General features: G+C 43.3%; 1 protein-coding gene and 1 long non-coding RNA gene across 4 annotated transcripts in view; one reads left to right on the forward strand and one right to left on the reverse strand.

Moving 5' to 3' along the window:
* LOC122487753 overlaps positions 1–14,393 on the forward strand; it is a 124,985-nt gene extending 110,592 nt beyond the window's left edge. For 2 of the 3 annotated variants that reach the window (XR_006298458.1, XR_006298459.1), the window contains 3 exons: positions 3,194–3,406; positions 7,956–10,245; positions 12,711–14,393. This is a non-coding gene — a long non-coding RNA (uncharacterized LOC122487753). The remainder of the gene's footprint in view (positions 1–3,193; positions 3,407–7,955; positions 10,246–12,710) is intronic. The other variant, XR_006298460.1, reaches the window with a different exon arrangement.
* The window catches only part of PIK3CG (phosphatidylinositol-4,5-bisphosphate 3-kinase catalytic subunit gamma), a 33,799-nt gene that overhangs the window by 2,425 nt on the left and 15,855 nt on the right, over positions 1–15,519 (reverse strand). Inside the window, exons 7-10 of the mRNA XM_043588610.1 lie at positions 14,926–15,016; positions 13,525–13,655; positions 12,429–12,540; positions 10,794–10,951 (exon numbers count right to left, since the gene is read on the reverse strand). Of these exons, the coding sequence (XP_043444545.1) occupies positions 10,794–10,951; positions 12,429–12,540; positions 13,525–13,655; positions 14,926–15,016 (492 nt within the window). The remainder of the gene's footprint in view (positions 1–10,793; positions 10,952–12,428; positions 12,541–13,524; positions 13,656–14,925; positions 15,017–15,519) is intronic.

The raw sequence follows: 15,519 nt of genomic DNA on the forward strand, positions 1-15,519 counted from the left end.
ACAGCCCAACCTTAATGTTGTAACTTGGCAAAGATGGTGTGTTGAAGAAAACTGAAGTTAATGATTACAGATATAAATACTTCAAAAAAATCTGGATATAAGGATATAAATGTGATGTCACACCATAAGGCATAAAAACAGAGCATAAATGTGAAAAAATATGCAACCTCATTTGTAATCAAAGAAATGTAAGGGAATGAGATGGAAACATTCACCTATCAAACTGGAAAATCTTAAAAAAAATTTTTTTTTGAAGAATAATACCCAATGTTCACCTTTCATAGGCTGATGGTAGGTGGGAAGAGGTATAATTTTACTAGCAGACAATTTGATAACATGCATCAAAAGCTTTAGAATGCTAATAAATGTTAGAGAAGTTCATTGCGGTGATGGTTACGTGACTGATGCATTTGTCAAAATTCAAAGAACTGTACCCACAAAAAGGCCCAGTTCTGCTGTAGGTGAATAATGCCTCAATAAACTGGACTTTAAAAAAATGCCTATGTCCTTGTACCCAGCAATTTTCATGCTAGAAATTTACCTTTAAAAACTTGGATAATTTTGCAGTGACCAATACATAAGAATATTTGTCAGAATGTTTAAAAATGCGAGAACTTGAAGGTAACCTAAATATCCTACAGTTGGGTACTGATGAAAGTACCTACAACTGCCTGCTCTGTAACTGCTAGAATGATACCGTGAAAGAATATTGAATGAGCATGTGAAAATGTCCGAGTTAAAAAGCAGGCATAAAACAACAACATAGGTGGCATCAGCCCATGTTGGCAAATGAACACAAAATATTTATATGGAAAAAAGATTGGAAGTCTACAAGCCAAAATGTTAAGATAGTGAGTTTTTTTTAAGTTTTTAAATTTACGTGTTGAGAGAGAAAGAGAGAGAGAGTAAGGGAGGGGCAGAGAGAGAGAGAGAGTCCCAAGCAGGCTCCTCACTGTCAGTGCAGAGCCCATTGCAGGGCTCGAACTCATGAACCGTGAGATCATGGCTTGAGCAGAAACCAAGAGTCAGATGCTTAACCGACTGAGCCACCCAGGCGCTCCTCCTTTTTGCTTTTACACTATCTTGTGTGTGTCATTTGCACGTGGCAGGATAACGGCAATGGTCATGGTGGTCATGCCTATATCATTCTGTGTGTCAAGGCTGGACCATGAACGCATCACCCTGTCTAAGTAGAAAAACCCATGGACTGATCTGGCATTAAATGAGACCATATATATTAAAAAATGCCTGGCACAGAGACTGGCACATAGCAAGTGTTCAATAAGTGTTAGTCCTCTCCTTTCCCTGCCTGGAGGGTAGATCACTTTTACCTGCTTTCTGCTTACTTGTCAGGGAGCTGGACACTCCCAGACTCAAAAGACTGGGCTCTTCCTACTGTGGACCCAGTGCATTAGTGTTCTTGCATCCTTAATGACTTCACTTATGTCCGGAAATCATTATCTTTTGCTCCTCCATTGGACGGACCAAAGTCACTCTCATTTCTTGGTGATTACACAGGCAAAGGGCAGACTTCACCGCGGGCAACTGGCTTATTAATTTGTTAGCTTACACAATTTTCACAAGGGCAGAGATGGGGATGCCTTTTGATTTTGAATTAGAGTACATTCTGATTTTTAATTATTTTCTATCCTTCTGTACACTGGGGGCTTCAGGCACAACCCTTGCTTTCTGAGCTCACTGTGTGGTCAAACTCCTTAACAGAAAATTTTTGAGAAGGGAAATTGACCTGGGGCCAAGCTATTCTAACACCAATCCGTAGGTGCTCCAGTGCATATTTGTTCAGCAGCAACCCACGGATTCACTCATCACTGTAGCACACAGGGACATGGTAAAGGAAGACAAATGTCTTGTGTCAGTCTCGAAGGCCATCTCCTCTATATAAAGCATTTCTGCTGGTTCGAATTTATTCAGTTCTGATTTTTACACACAAGGGTCACTTCTGTGAGAAAGAACTTTCCTCCCCCCAGATTTTCATGCCCTATGCTGGTCAGACACAATGTGTAAATTCTGACTGGCAGTGCAGGCTTAGAGATTTAATTAGAGATTTATTCTCTTTTTCTTAGAGATAGTACAGAGCCATGGTAAGAAGTGCAGGTTCACACCTTGCTGCCTGGGTTCAAATGTTGGCTTTATTACCGACAAGCTGTTTGTCATTGGAAAAATCACTTAACCTCTCTGGACCCCAGTTTCCTCATCTGTAGAATAAGAAGAATAATAACAATACCCGTTTCATATGGTTGTGGTGAGATTTCAGTGCTATGTATGTGGTCGGCAATTATTATTAATAGTATGAGAAGTTGCATTATTGAATGCGCACTTCTCAATGCGGAGGTGGGAGGGAAGTAGGAAGCCAGCACCCTGGCTGTGTGTGCAGATGGTTCTCTTGCCCCAGGGGCACAGCTGGGTGCTTGCTCCACCCCCTCAAGCCCCAGAAGTTTCATTTCTGCCCTTTGTGCTCAGCCACAGGGTGTCTGAAAGAACCCTGGCCATGCTGCCTTGGGGCTGGAGGCCTGTGGTTTGGGGGACTGAGGATGTGGCCTGGGGACCTGGGGTGGGGGGGGGTGTGGAAGCACAGAACACAGAAGTGACTGGCTGGGGAAGCAGAGTTTTTCCCTTCTGCCACTGAAGGGAAGTTTTTCCCTTCTGAGGCACTGACCTCAGACATCCTCATTCTGTCCTTCTCAGCTGCCTGGGGAAGGCTTTATAATACTGAGTGGAGAAGAAGGGGCAAAGGAAGAACCTGATTTCAGGGATTTGGTGTAATGTACTTGTTAATGGATGTGAATGTGGGGAACACTGAAACGTTGTTAGCCGGAATGGTATACATGAGTAGCTGATCAAGTGATTGAGCCTAGATAGTATATCAGCTCTTAATTTCATAGTTGATTCAAATGCCTTGATTAGAGCATCTAGTACCAAAAGAGAGGATTGTTTTTACAAAGCTACCACTCCCATAAGTGTTGGGAACAAAGGACTTCATGATCATTTAGGGGTCCAAACTTGGAGTTGATTTGTTAACCGGCCCAACGTAGTTCACTAAACTGAAAACTTTCTATACACAGTCTCCTAATTTCTTCTTAACTTCCAGTGAGTTCTGGCTGCCTCAGACTGTGCAGGGTCATACGGAATGGGCCTACTTTTTCTTAAAACAAACTCCTCTATTTTCATCTAGAGAACAAAGTGGAAGTGAAATATTACTGTCCATCTTGACACAAATGAGGAAGTAGCCCCAGGACTACAAAACAGGAACTCCGGGGCCCAGAGAAGAGAGAGAAGAAAACTCACAAATAGCCGTCAATGAAAAGCAACGTCCTCACCCACTGACTTTTCCTAAATATTAATGCTGCCGCTGTCTGCTGGAGGAAGGAGATGGTGGAGAGAAATGGTATTTCTGTCAAAGAGGATTTTATTTTTGTTTTGTATAAAAATTAATGAATTGGCCAAGCAATGCCTTTAGAAGTTATTTTGGCAAAACAGAGAGTCACCGATTAGCCGAGCTCATAAGGCAGGAGGAAGCACTTTCCGAGAAATCTGAAAGAAGAGTGTGTCTGACGCTTGGCTGTGTGTTTGCTGAGTTTGAATTAGGATTCTTATCCCTAAGGACCTCTTAAGAATGATTCTCAGACTAGTTCTGTCTAGCAGGGAAAGGGCGGTATTGCCCTCTTCTCAGATACTTGGAAGCTCATTAGAAACCTAAAGGTTACAATTAGGTCGTTCTGCTTTAGTCACATATTCTAAATGGATTGTATGTAGGGGTGTGTGTGTGTGTGTGTGTGTGTGTGTGTATGCGCGTGCACGCACTAGCCTGTTCTGAAAAAGATTGAGGGTGGATTACCTGGATACACAAAAGTCAAAATAACATTAATTAGAATTGGGTAGAAAAAGGAAAGGAATGACAAAGGAAAAGATCACAGTGGATTTCGAACAGAGACCAGTTTAACGCTATACATCACAAATGCTATTTACTTGCTATGGGTGGTCTTCAAATATATCTGTAGCCAAAAGGAAAATCAAATCCATTATTTAACCAATGCTCAGAAGAGTTTTTTTAAAAATGTTAGGAGAAACACAGCTTTTCTCGAGATTATGACCTGATAGAGATTTCACAAGAGGATCTCTATAAAGAGTACACTTTTGGTAACATGGTGAGTAACCCCCTCGGTAATATTCTTCAGGTAGACAAAACACTTCTCTAAAAGAAACTAAACACTGAAAGAAGATACCAGTTGGAAGCTTATTCTCCATAAATGTTTAAAAGTCACAGGGGTCTAATATCTTAGACACTGAGTGACCCTGCATGCTGGTAGATTAACACATCAGTCCAATTCAAGGCCATCTTTCAAGTCTGCGTCCGGGGCAGGTACCTCACCAGGGGATTCAAACGCCTACAAATGGCTGATGCTGGACCCTTCTCTGACAGTATCTTCCAATGGATAGTACGGTACTGAGCATCTTCAGGCCTGGCTAGAAGGCTGAGCTTGACCTTGTTAGTGGTCCTGGGTGTAGGTCCTGAGAGTGAATCCTTTATCAATTCAGTGTATTGTGGGCATTTTGACAGATAAACTTGTCATCTCCCTGTTGACCTATAGTAGGCCTCTATTACAGTCATTTGTGGTTAACCAATTGAGCTCTAAATGACTTCTTTGCTTTGCTCTCTAACCCCCCTAATCCAGCCCTTGCACTGCTTCAAATGGAATGCAGATCTCCTTTCTTGACCCAAACTCCAGGACACATTCACATCAATACCTGTGTTCCAACCATACCAAACAACTGTACTTTTTGTTCTTAAATACTGATACTAAATACGCACTTCATGCCCTTGCTAATGTTATTCTTTCTGCTTGGGTGTTCCTCCCCTCCCTGTATCTGCCTAACAAATGGAACTGATCTTATCAAGGGCTGATGAGAACCCTTCACTGGCAGTCCCTTTCCATCCCCCAGGGCAGGATTGCTCCCCCTGCAAACCACTTTTGCAGTCCTTAGAACAAAGCTGTGTGTGTGTGTGTGTGTGTGTGTGTGTGTGTCTTCTGCAGTGTGTCAGGGCTGTGCTCCTGGCCACCTGTGCCCAGAACAGAGTCTGGAACGCTGTTGGGCATCTGCAAACACACTATGAAGGAATGCTAAGATTCAATGCTTTAAAATCAGGATGAATCTGTGAACAAGTCATATTGGAAGGCTATTCAACTGTAAAGACATCTTACCTTGCTACAGCAGGACTTGGGCCTTCTCTGGGCCTGGCACAGGCCTGAAATGTAGCGGGTAGTTAAGAAGTGTGTGTTGAAATGGTATGCTATCTTGGATATGGAAGAACAGGGACTGGGGACTATAACAGGATGGAGCAGGAGGCTGAGAAAGCCCAGCCTGGAAGGTTACAAGTATAGATAGCTACTGATGTAGACCAGTGCAGGGTTACCACACAAGGGCAGTCAGAGAATAGGGATGGGAAATAATGGGGAGGGGACCACAGTCCTCAGAAGTGGTCAGATGCTCAGGTCCCTGTGGCCTGGGAGGTCCCTGTGGCTGGGGTGAAGGAGAGTACTTGCATTTCCAACAAGGCAAGTGGCAGGAGGGAGCAGGACCCCAGTCCTAGAGGTGGATTAACTGAGGCAGAAGTAGTTAAAAGACTCTGGGATCCAAGATGAGAGCAAGATGGCAGCAGAGATAGACTTTGAATAAAGGTTTCCTAACAGCCCAGGTCAGGACACTGCATGGAGACTGGGCACAGGGCTGAGCCTGCAGGTGAAGGCTCCGGGGTATGCCCTGGGGTGGGGACAGCTCCACCAGCGGTGGGCACCAGGCAGGGCCTGATAAAGCTGCACCCGAGACTAAAATAACACAACGAATAGGTCCCAGACTACTCTCCTATAAAATGTTTCTTAAGAGTGACATCTAGGGGCAAATGCCTTCCTTTTAAGTATGCTCATCAAGCCACCTGCTTTATGTCGATGCACCTGTGAAGGTGTTATTGGGCTCCTCTTCAGCTGTATTGAACATACATTTGCTTAGTGCCTGTGTCCAAAGAACATCTTCAAAATAGTTGTTTATATACTAGGCCAAGTTGTTCACACTCCTTGGAAACTGTTCCATATTGAAAGTACACTATAGGTATATACTGTGTGTCCTGTTCTCTTGGCATGAGCTACTGATCCAATCGGGGAAAAATATGTATATTTATATTGTTAAGGAACTCTCCACAAAAATGTAAACAGGCACCATGTGACACTTACATTTTTGTATAATTAAAAAAAATTTTTTGTAACACTTACTTATTTTTGAGACAGAGAGAAACAGAGCGTGAGTGGGGGAAGGGCAGAGAGAGAGGGAGACACAGAATCTGAAGCAGGTTCCAGGCTCTGAGCCGTCAGCACAGAGCCTGACGCAGGGTTCAAACCCACAAGCTGTGAGATCATGACCTGAGCCAAAGTTGGATGCCCAGCCAACTGAGCCACCCACCCAGGCGCCCCACATTTTTTTTTTAATTTTTTTTCAACGTTTATTTATTTTTGGGACAGAGAGAGACAGAGCATGAACGGGGGAGGGGCAGAGAGACAGGGAGACACAGAATCGGAAACAGGCTCCAGGCTCTGAGCCATCAGCCCAGAGCCCGACACAGGGCTCGAACTCACGGACCGCGAGATCGTGACCTGGCTGAAGTCAGACGCTTAACCGACTGTGCCACCCAGGCGCCCCAGGCGCCCCAGATTTTTGTATAATTTAATAAAATGTTAGGTTTCATGGGCGCCTGGGTGACTCATTTGGTTAAGAGTCTGACTCCTTGATTTTGGCTCAGGTAGTGATCTCATCATTGTGAGATTGAGCCCCATGTCAGGCTCTGCACTGCGTGGAGCCTGCTTAAGTTTCTCTCTCTCTTTCTCTCTGCCTCTCTCCAGCTAGCACACATTCTCTCTCTCAAAACAAATAAACATTTAAAAAAACACATCAGATTTCATAACTAGGATTACTTCCTCTTCTGATGTGTAGATATTTAACCTGTATCTTGAAGGCTTATTAACATATGTGTGGCAGGAGCTTGTCAATCTATGCCTGAGTTGATATTTCATAAACTCACAGAATACAATGTATTATGGAGAAGGAGGAAATCCAAGGAGGTTGCCTGGCCTCATCCAGCCACTAACCAATTCCAGACTGTCCCCCTCCCCCCCCCCCCAACCTTCTCTCCTCCACTCAGCAAATAACCACTGAGCGCTCACTAGGTCTCAGGTCCCTGATGAGGGAGTCAGGTCAGGGGTGGTCCTGCTGCACAGACTCATACATATAATGATATGCTGTCATAGGTGCTGTGAAGGCAACATGCAGGGGCTGAGGCAAAGGATAACTCGAGGGACCTCATTGGGGGTCTGCTCTGAGGAATGACATTGAGGCTGAGATCTGAGGGTGTTCCAGGGAGAAGGCAGGAATGGGGAGGATGTGGAGGAAAGCCACTGTGACCTTGACCAAATGAGAGACTGTGGGGAGAGCCTTGTAGGGAAAGCTTAGTTAGATTTTATTCAAAGTGAGGTGAGAAGCCACTGAACAGTTTATAGGGAGTCACACTGTATCTGTAAAGTTCCGTCTTTAACCAAATTCTGGTTAATTTATAACCTTGTATAATACCAAATAATAGAATGAAGGAAAAACACTAAAATGTTGACAGTGTTATTTCTGGAAGGCGGGATAATGGGTTCTTAATATGCTTCTGATATTTTAAATATTTTGTTGGCTTTTTAAAAAGAAACACTTACTACTTTTAAAATTAGAAACGAAGCCCCCACATTCCTATATAAAAATAAAGGGGAAGGCAAATTTCACTTGCTAATGATATAAATGTATTTGCATGTAATCTATGTTCTAAAACCGTTTAGTGACATTTAAAGCAAAGTGGTTCTAAAATAAATTATTGGGGTAAAATATTGTTTTCTCTTTTCACTCTTCAGTAAGGGAGAGAGTTTTCAAAAGAGAATGTATTTATCAACATCGTCACCACTGAAATGTACATGTTTAGCACCTGGTGTATAGGACCGTGCTCCGCAGGCTAACAGATATTCCTGGACTCAAGTAGTAAGTACGCCTTGGTTTTATGTCTTTTTGTCCGATTACAGCTTGCTCCCGAAGTCTGCCCTATTCTAGAAACAATTTATTAATATGGTCCGGGGCTAAACTGAGTAGTTTGGAAAAAAGAAAGGGGTGGGATAAAACAGGGCCTTCCTCTTTCATTTTCTGGCCTTCTATCCACCAGCCAAGAGCTAGATATATTTTTAAATCTTTGTGGGGAAGGCTCACCTCACCCTTAACAAAAAGTGGGTCAGCTTTTATCCACCCTCCCTAACAGGTTATTTAAATGTGCTGCATGCATTAAATAACCTTCCCATTCAAAATTAGCGGTTCACTGGAAATGAGGACACCTTTGATTCAAAATGTAAATATATACAACATTTCCCAGCCTACCTAAAAGTGGCAGTTTTAGTATACAAGATCCTGCGTTGCTATTTAGAGGGTTTAGAGATGTACTCCCAGAGCCTGAAGGATGTCATCTCAAAAAGGGAACATAAAACTAAAAAACAGAAAAACATCCGGAAGGCTTAGTAGTGTGTTTAAAAAAAAAAAAAAATTGTCACAAGGTCTGAGTCAAATGACGAAAAACCTGCTGCTCATCTTTATCAAGCTGGAAACTTTAGAAAGCCTGTGTCTGTATAATTGTACACATAGATGTATATATGTCCACTGTTTTTCCTGTTGTCCGGTGGGGGGGTGGGGGCAGACAAGGGCGCAGGTTGGGGGGTGGGGGCAAGCAGGCAGAGCTTGGACCCCCGCGTGCTCTTTAACCAGAACAATGCTACTACTTTCTTGTGTTTCATATGTTGCCGTTGGACTTGAGATCTCATTTCTAAGAGGGCTTCTCAACTTAAAAGTTTTCAAAGTTGGAAGACCCTTGCTGTGGTCTAGGCACTGGGGGAAGCATTCTACACATTTCATTCAAATAATCCCTTTAAAAATCCCTTAAAAAAAAAAAAGAGGTTTTAGTGATTTTAAGAAAGCAGCTTTGGTCACAGGGACGGAGAACTGGTCCCAGACTAAGAGGTTGGCACAAAGGCGCCTTGCAAAGGTTTCATGCTTGGAGTGGAAGCTGCCTGGGGCCGGGAGCAACCTCTCCTTGGCCTCCCATATCCCAAATCTTTTCATTAAAGAATATTTTGAAACTTAACAACAAAGAAGATTACAGGAAGAAGTGCTGCTGGGATTTTAGGGGTGGCACGGGCGCTCTGGGTGGTCATTCTGGGGAGCGATGCTGACAAAAAGGAAGAGAAGGCACAGAAAGCAGGAGAGCCTGCCAGCGAGGGCGGATGCCTTTGCGCCTGCCTCTCCTGGTGGCAGGATTGCCGCTGTGCTTGAAGCTAGGTAGATGAACCCCCTCCTCTGCAGGAGAATTGAGTGTCCCCCACTTCTTTAAATGGTAAAATTCTTCCAGGTTATTATTATTATTTTTGGAACCATTTTTCTGTTCCAGGAAGTTGTCAACATATGTGATTTTTAACTTTAAAGAAAAACAGGACTGAAATGTGTCAAATCCCTGGAAATAGTCTGAAACCCAGTTGAGTTTACCCAGAAACACACACTAAAAAATCCTAAGACCATCTGGCCCCAAAGATCTCAGTTTCTCTGACAAGGCTCCTAGAACTGTGGGGGCTGGGGGATGGGTAAGTCCTGTAATCAAATCGAAATCAGCCGGGAGAACAAACAAGAACAGGCAGGTTTCAAAACAATACGTACATCCTAGTTCCTGTTCCACGCAATTTCAAGGCCCAGGCCATGTCCCAAGGATAACAGGGAACTCAAGAAGAGACTCTGAAAAAAGGCTTGTTCCTGACCTAACTGCAAGCCACACTGGGCTTAAGACAGGCCTAAAGTGGGGAGGGCGGGGGGCGGGGGCACTCTTTAAAGGTGACCCAAGGCGCCTGTGCATATAAAGGAATCCCTCTTTGCCTCTACTGATCTGTTTTGTGTCTGTGTGGGCTATAAATAGGTATTTTATGTAGTCATTACGTAGTAATTTCGAGGTCTGTTCCTTCACAGTTATTGAATTTGCAAGCGTGAAAATTTTACTCCTTGCGTTTTTGAAATATTTGATAGTCAAAAGTGGATGGAGACCAGGAAGGAGTGACAAAGAAAGCAGGATGTGAACACTTCCAGGGAGATGGGGTGACCCATGCAGGAGCTTGTTTACAGGTGAGCAGGACAGGCCTGAGCTTTTCTGTACAACCCGCAGTGGAGTTGACAGGATGAAGTGAGGGAAGAGACTGTCCTTCACCGAAAGGGGACTACATACAGTGGTGCGGCCAGAATTCCCTCTGTAGTAACCTGATAAACGCACACCTGCAGCAAAAATCAGAAGCTCACAATTGTTTGAGAGTCCTGAAAAAATACATGTGGAATTTGGATTTTCCAGACAGTCTTGAATTGATAAATATTCAAAGGCTAAACCTGCTTACCAGACGCTCCTCCTGAAAGCCCCTTTTGGGCACAGTGCCATCCTGGCATTCTCTATTTGCTCTCTATTTAATTACGGAATGCTCTCTCTCGCTTCCTGGTTGGTTTTAGATGGGAAACCACGTTTTGTACTCAGGGATGGAATGGAGAGAACAGAGGGGAGGGAGGGTAGTCAGAAGCAGAGAAGCCTTAACGTGGAGTGAGGGGGAAGGCTTCTGTGCTCTGAAGGCACTATCTGATTGGTACTCTGGGAGGAGGCAGAGGCAATGAAGAGGGAGGCCAGTTACCTGAAATTTCTGGAAGTGCAGGCTTGTCTTCTTTCCAGAAGTTCCCATCACAAACAGGAAGTCTGGGGTTAGCACAAATGGCACTCTCTCTTTATTGATGCCCAGAAAACTTTTGTAATTCCCAAGAATGTGTCCAAAGTCAATATGAAATAGATTTCCTTAAGAGAAGAAAATGTCTGACATCATTACGCAGGCATAAGCACTTGTAACAACACTCTGGTTTGTTTATTTCCTGAGATATTTTTTAAGTTGCCTGAAAATGAGCTATCTTGGGCGAGAGAGCTATTTTTACACTGTTTTATCAGCTTGTGATATTTTTCGGCTTAGCAGGTGTGTATGGTAGTAACCACAAAGCACTCTTTGAACCAAGTGTGTTTTTGATATCCTTCTGGTGTTCTTCAGATGACAGCCAAATGCCATTAAAAAAAATTCTCGTCTCGTCTGAGAATTATTCTTAGAAATAGAAGTCAGAACTCTCTGGCTAATCTGTCATCATCTTGCCCGACACTCTTTTATGCCCTTTATATGACTCAGGATAGACTGATGGTTTGCTCTGCTTGGTGGGGGTGGGGGATGGGGGGTAGGGGAAGGCATTCACCTTTTCCTTTTGAGTAGCACCATAGAAATACATCACTGTGAATCTCCTTTGAGTCAGTTTCTACCACTGTCGCTGTTGCTACCATGATTACCATCATCTCTTCTTGTTTAGATAGCCTGTATCATACGCATGGTCCATAAATACGTGATGTCTTTTGATTCTCACAGAGAGTAAGCAGTTTACCTCAATATGGTGCTTTTTCTGGATCCTACTTTTAAACTGGTCCAAATTTCTTAGAGATACTTTTCATGGCACGGCAGCCAATACTGACCATGGTCAGAGTGGTCAGTGAACTCGTGACACGAGGTAGGTTAGGAAGGCAGAGCATCTCAGATTTAAGGATGTCTGGGAGTTCTTTTTGTTGCTTCCGTGTAACATCTGACACTATCGATCACACCCTCCTTCACCAGCTTCTGGGATATGCCCCTACTTATCTTTCTAGCTAATCGCTTTTCCTTCTTAGGTCTCATTTCTGGTATCTTCTTCCTCTCTGGGGTGATCGCAACATCTATATTCCTACATGGTAATGACTTCTAGATGTGTACTCCAACCTTAAACTCTTTAAATATTACTCTCTGCTGAGGGACAGGGGAAATGGGGAGTTAGTACCAGTTCAGTGGGGCCAGTGTTTAAGTTGGGGAAGATGAGAAAGTTCTGGGGGATGATGGTGATGGTTGCACAGTAATGTGAATGTATTAAAATTTTTTTTTAATGTTTATTTTTGAAAGAGAGAGAGAACACACACACACACACACACACACACACACATGCATGAGTGGGGAAAGGGCAGAGAGAGGGAGACAGAGGATTCAAAGCAGGCTCCAGGCTGAGAGCCCAGTGTGAGGCTTGAATCCACACAACTGTGAGATCATGAGCCGACACCTGTCACTTAACAGACTGAGCCACCCAGGGGCCCCACAGGGTGAATGTGTTTAATGCTACTTAACTACACACTTAAAACTGGTTGATATGGTTGGTAAATTTTATGTCCTGTATGTTTTACCACTGTAAAAACAAATTATAATAAATAAACTCACCTGTCTCTGTGATCATAATATTGTCGTTGTGCCTGTCGCCTATTCCGAGAACAAAGGTAGCCACACAGTAGCCAGCACAGGAATAAACAAATCTCTCCACTGCTGCCTGAAACTAATTAGACACATCTGAACATTAGTTGTGTTCGAGATACAAAGAGCAGTGTGGATCTGTTATAAACGACTTCCAAAAAGGTACTATTCTGGGAACCAGTTTCAAGTTCATGGCACCTGATTTCATTAACATCCTATCTGCTACATGCCAACTTTCTCCTTACATTCTAGGCGAAGATTCAGTGACTCACAATAGCACATGGAGGAAACGAGAGTCAAAGAGCAATGGTAATTTAATCAAAGGGTTCATTTCCTCTCCATGCCATCGTTTGCCAATGCTACAGAACCTATAATAATTTCTCCTTCAGTGGAGAACATATGTTTTGCTTGTGACCACTTCACGTATGCATGGGTTCACAAATCCACACATATAACAGACTAATAAATGCTGCTAATTATATTTCCTACCCAAAGGGCTGCTAACCATGCAAATGAGAAGTGGTAATCCTGTACCGCAGAACTTGAAACAGCAGCCAAACAGCCAGCCTAACCACGCGGCTTGTGAAGGATTCAGCATGTGTACTTCGCAAGGATGGTGAAACTGATGTTTTCAGGATCTCTAATTTACCACTTAGAGTGCAGAGGTACATCAGAAATTACTTTGGAGGATATGTGGCATCTCCCAGGTAGGAAAGGACCTATCCACGGTAACTAGATTTTTCTGCCGAACATCAAAAGGAGGTGGTCGTAAAAATGCCCACCAAGTTATTTCATAGAACCAAATTTTATGCAAAGCATGCCTGATAGCCAAAGGACAAACAAATGCTCACTGGCATTCTGAACTGAGAGCTTCCGTCTTACACAGATATGCTGTGTCACACGGGAAGGCACTTAAAACCGCCACGGCCTCACAAGTAAAGAAAGTATTTTGCCAAACCTCAGGAGGCACGATATCGGTAGATCCTTTGAAAATGCAAACCCATTATTGCTACATGAATGACAGCTCATAAGGAGCCTTCAGAGTGCGGGAAAAGCTGGAGCTCACCTTTTCTTCAATAGGGCATTTCTCTTTGAGCCAGTGATTCAGGACTTCATCTTTAAACGCGCCCGTGTTGCCCACGGTGCTTTGCTGAATTTTGGCAATTGTCGTGGCCTCTTTCACGATCTCGATCATTCCTATGAGAAGATGCACAGAGGCTGATGGACACTGGGGCCTGGGGCCTGACCCAGAGGAGGAATGGCTGGGTGTCTGTTGACAGGAGGGCAGAGGGCTTTTCAACCAGGCAGCTATTTCCCTGGTTTGGTTTTCTTAGGAGAGAGAGAAAGAAAAGGAGGAGGATGCAGAAGTTTTGTGGGACATGCTTTCAGTCCCTGAATGAAAAGAGGAAAGGTTGGCTTTCAAAGGCAATAAGTAAAAGCACTTATGTGCTGAGCATATGTGCTTGGCAAACGGTGCCTTTTCCTTTTTTAATCACAGGGTCAAATGGAAGTGGTTTTGTACAGTTCTCGGATTGGAAACTTGAATAAAAATATGTCTGCTTGAAACAAAAATGTTAAATGTCTGTAAAAGCACCTAAGAGTAGAGTATGTAATAGTTTCAATAATGTGAATTCTAAGATATTAAAATAAGTGACAGATCTTTGCGTCTATTTTTAAACGTTATTTGTGAGAGAGAGGTTTTATGTGCAGTGAAATGAGTTACAGTTTAGAGGTGGAGAAGTAAAGAGGAGGGAACAAGTTCTTATGAAAATCATTTCCATGTATAGTCACAGGGATTTAAATCACACATTCATGTATTTTCAACAGATCCATATTAAATCAAGAGTCACATTCACCAACCTTGGAACATTTTCTTCCTTTTCTATTTGGATTATGATTGTAATTTTTCACTTATTAAATGCCTATGCTAAAGGACTTATGATCCCTTATTTTATTTTTCAATATTTTTTTATTTGAGAGAGAGGGAGAGTGTGTGTGCACAAGCGGGGTAGGGACGGGGGGGGGAAGAGAGAGAAAGAGAGAGAGAGAGGGAGAGAATCTTAAGCAGGCTCCACACTCAGCTCAGAGCCCCCATGTGGGGCTCGATCCCATGACCCTGGGATCATGACCTGGCTGAAATCAAAAGTCAGATGCTCAGCAAAGGGGGGGGGGTGCCTGGGTGACTCAGTCAGTTGAGCATCCAACTTCAGCTCAGGTCATGATCTTGCGGTTTGTGGGTTTGAGCCTTGTGTTGGGCTCTGTGCTGACAGCTCAGAGCCTGGAGCCTGCTTTGGATTCTGTGTCTCCCATTCTCTCTACCCACCCCCCCCACCCCACCCCCCCCGCTTATTCTCTGTCTCTCTCTGTTTCTGTCTCTCTCAAAAATAACTAGACATTTTAAAAAAAGGACTTACGATCTTTTAGAACGAGCTGAGTGGTACATTCATCTCCTGAGGTAATCACATACCTATTTTGTCACCAGTTGAAATGCAACCATATGGCAGGAGGCACAGATCCAGAGATTCAGTCTCCCAAATGGATTCCATGATTCGTAGAATCTAGACATCAAACACAAAAACGTTTCCATTACATTGGTTTAATAATTTTTCTTCTCCCTTAAAAAAACAACATGTATTTTGTGTCTGGTAACACAAAATATATGTCAGCATAAAATCTGTAAGTCACAACTATATTTATCAACCTGGTGCTCTAAAGTTCCCCTTCCCTGGGAGCCTGTTAATTTTGGTCCCTGAGATGGACCCTGGGGAAGAGGATACGTGGAGTTCGTGTGGGGAGAGGTTGCAGTGGTGTTTCAGCATTCAAATGTTCCACTCCACTTATGTATATTTTACCATCACAACAAAGTGTTCTCCCCTACCATTCTTAGAAATTTTTATCCATAAGGCACTCTGGGGCTAAACCAAGGCAACACTAGCACTGATGAGAATGCTTGCTAATTTACCAAGTGCTGTTTTGTGTTAATCTTTTGCATTTACCCTATAACATGAATATGATTAATATTCCCATTCTGCACATGAAGAGACTAAGGCTTCAAGACCTC

The sequence above is a fragment of the Prionailurus bengalensis genome, chromosome A2 (assembly GCF_016509475.1).
Source record: "Prionailurus bengalensis isolate Pbe53 chromosome A2, Fcat_Pben_1.1_paternal_pri, whole genome shotgun sequence".
Lineage (NCBI taxonomy): Eukaryota > Metazoa > Chordata > Mammalia > Carnivora > Felidae > Prionailurus > Prionailurus bengalensis.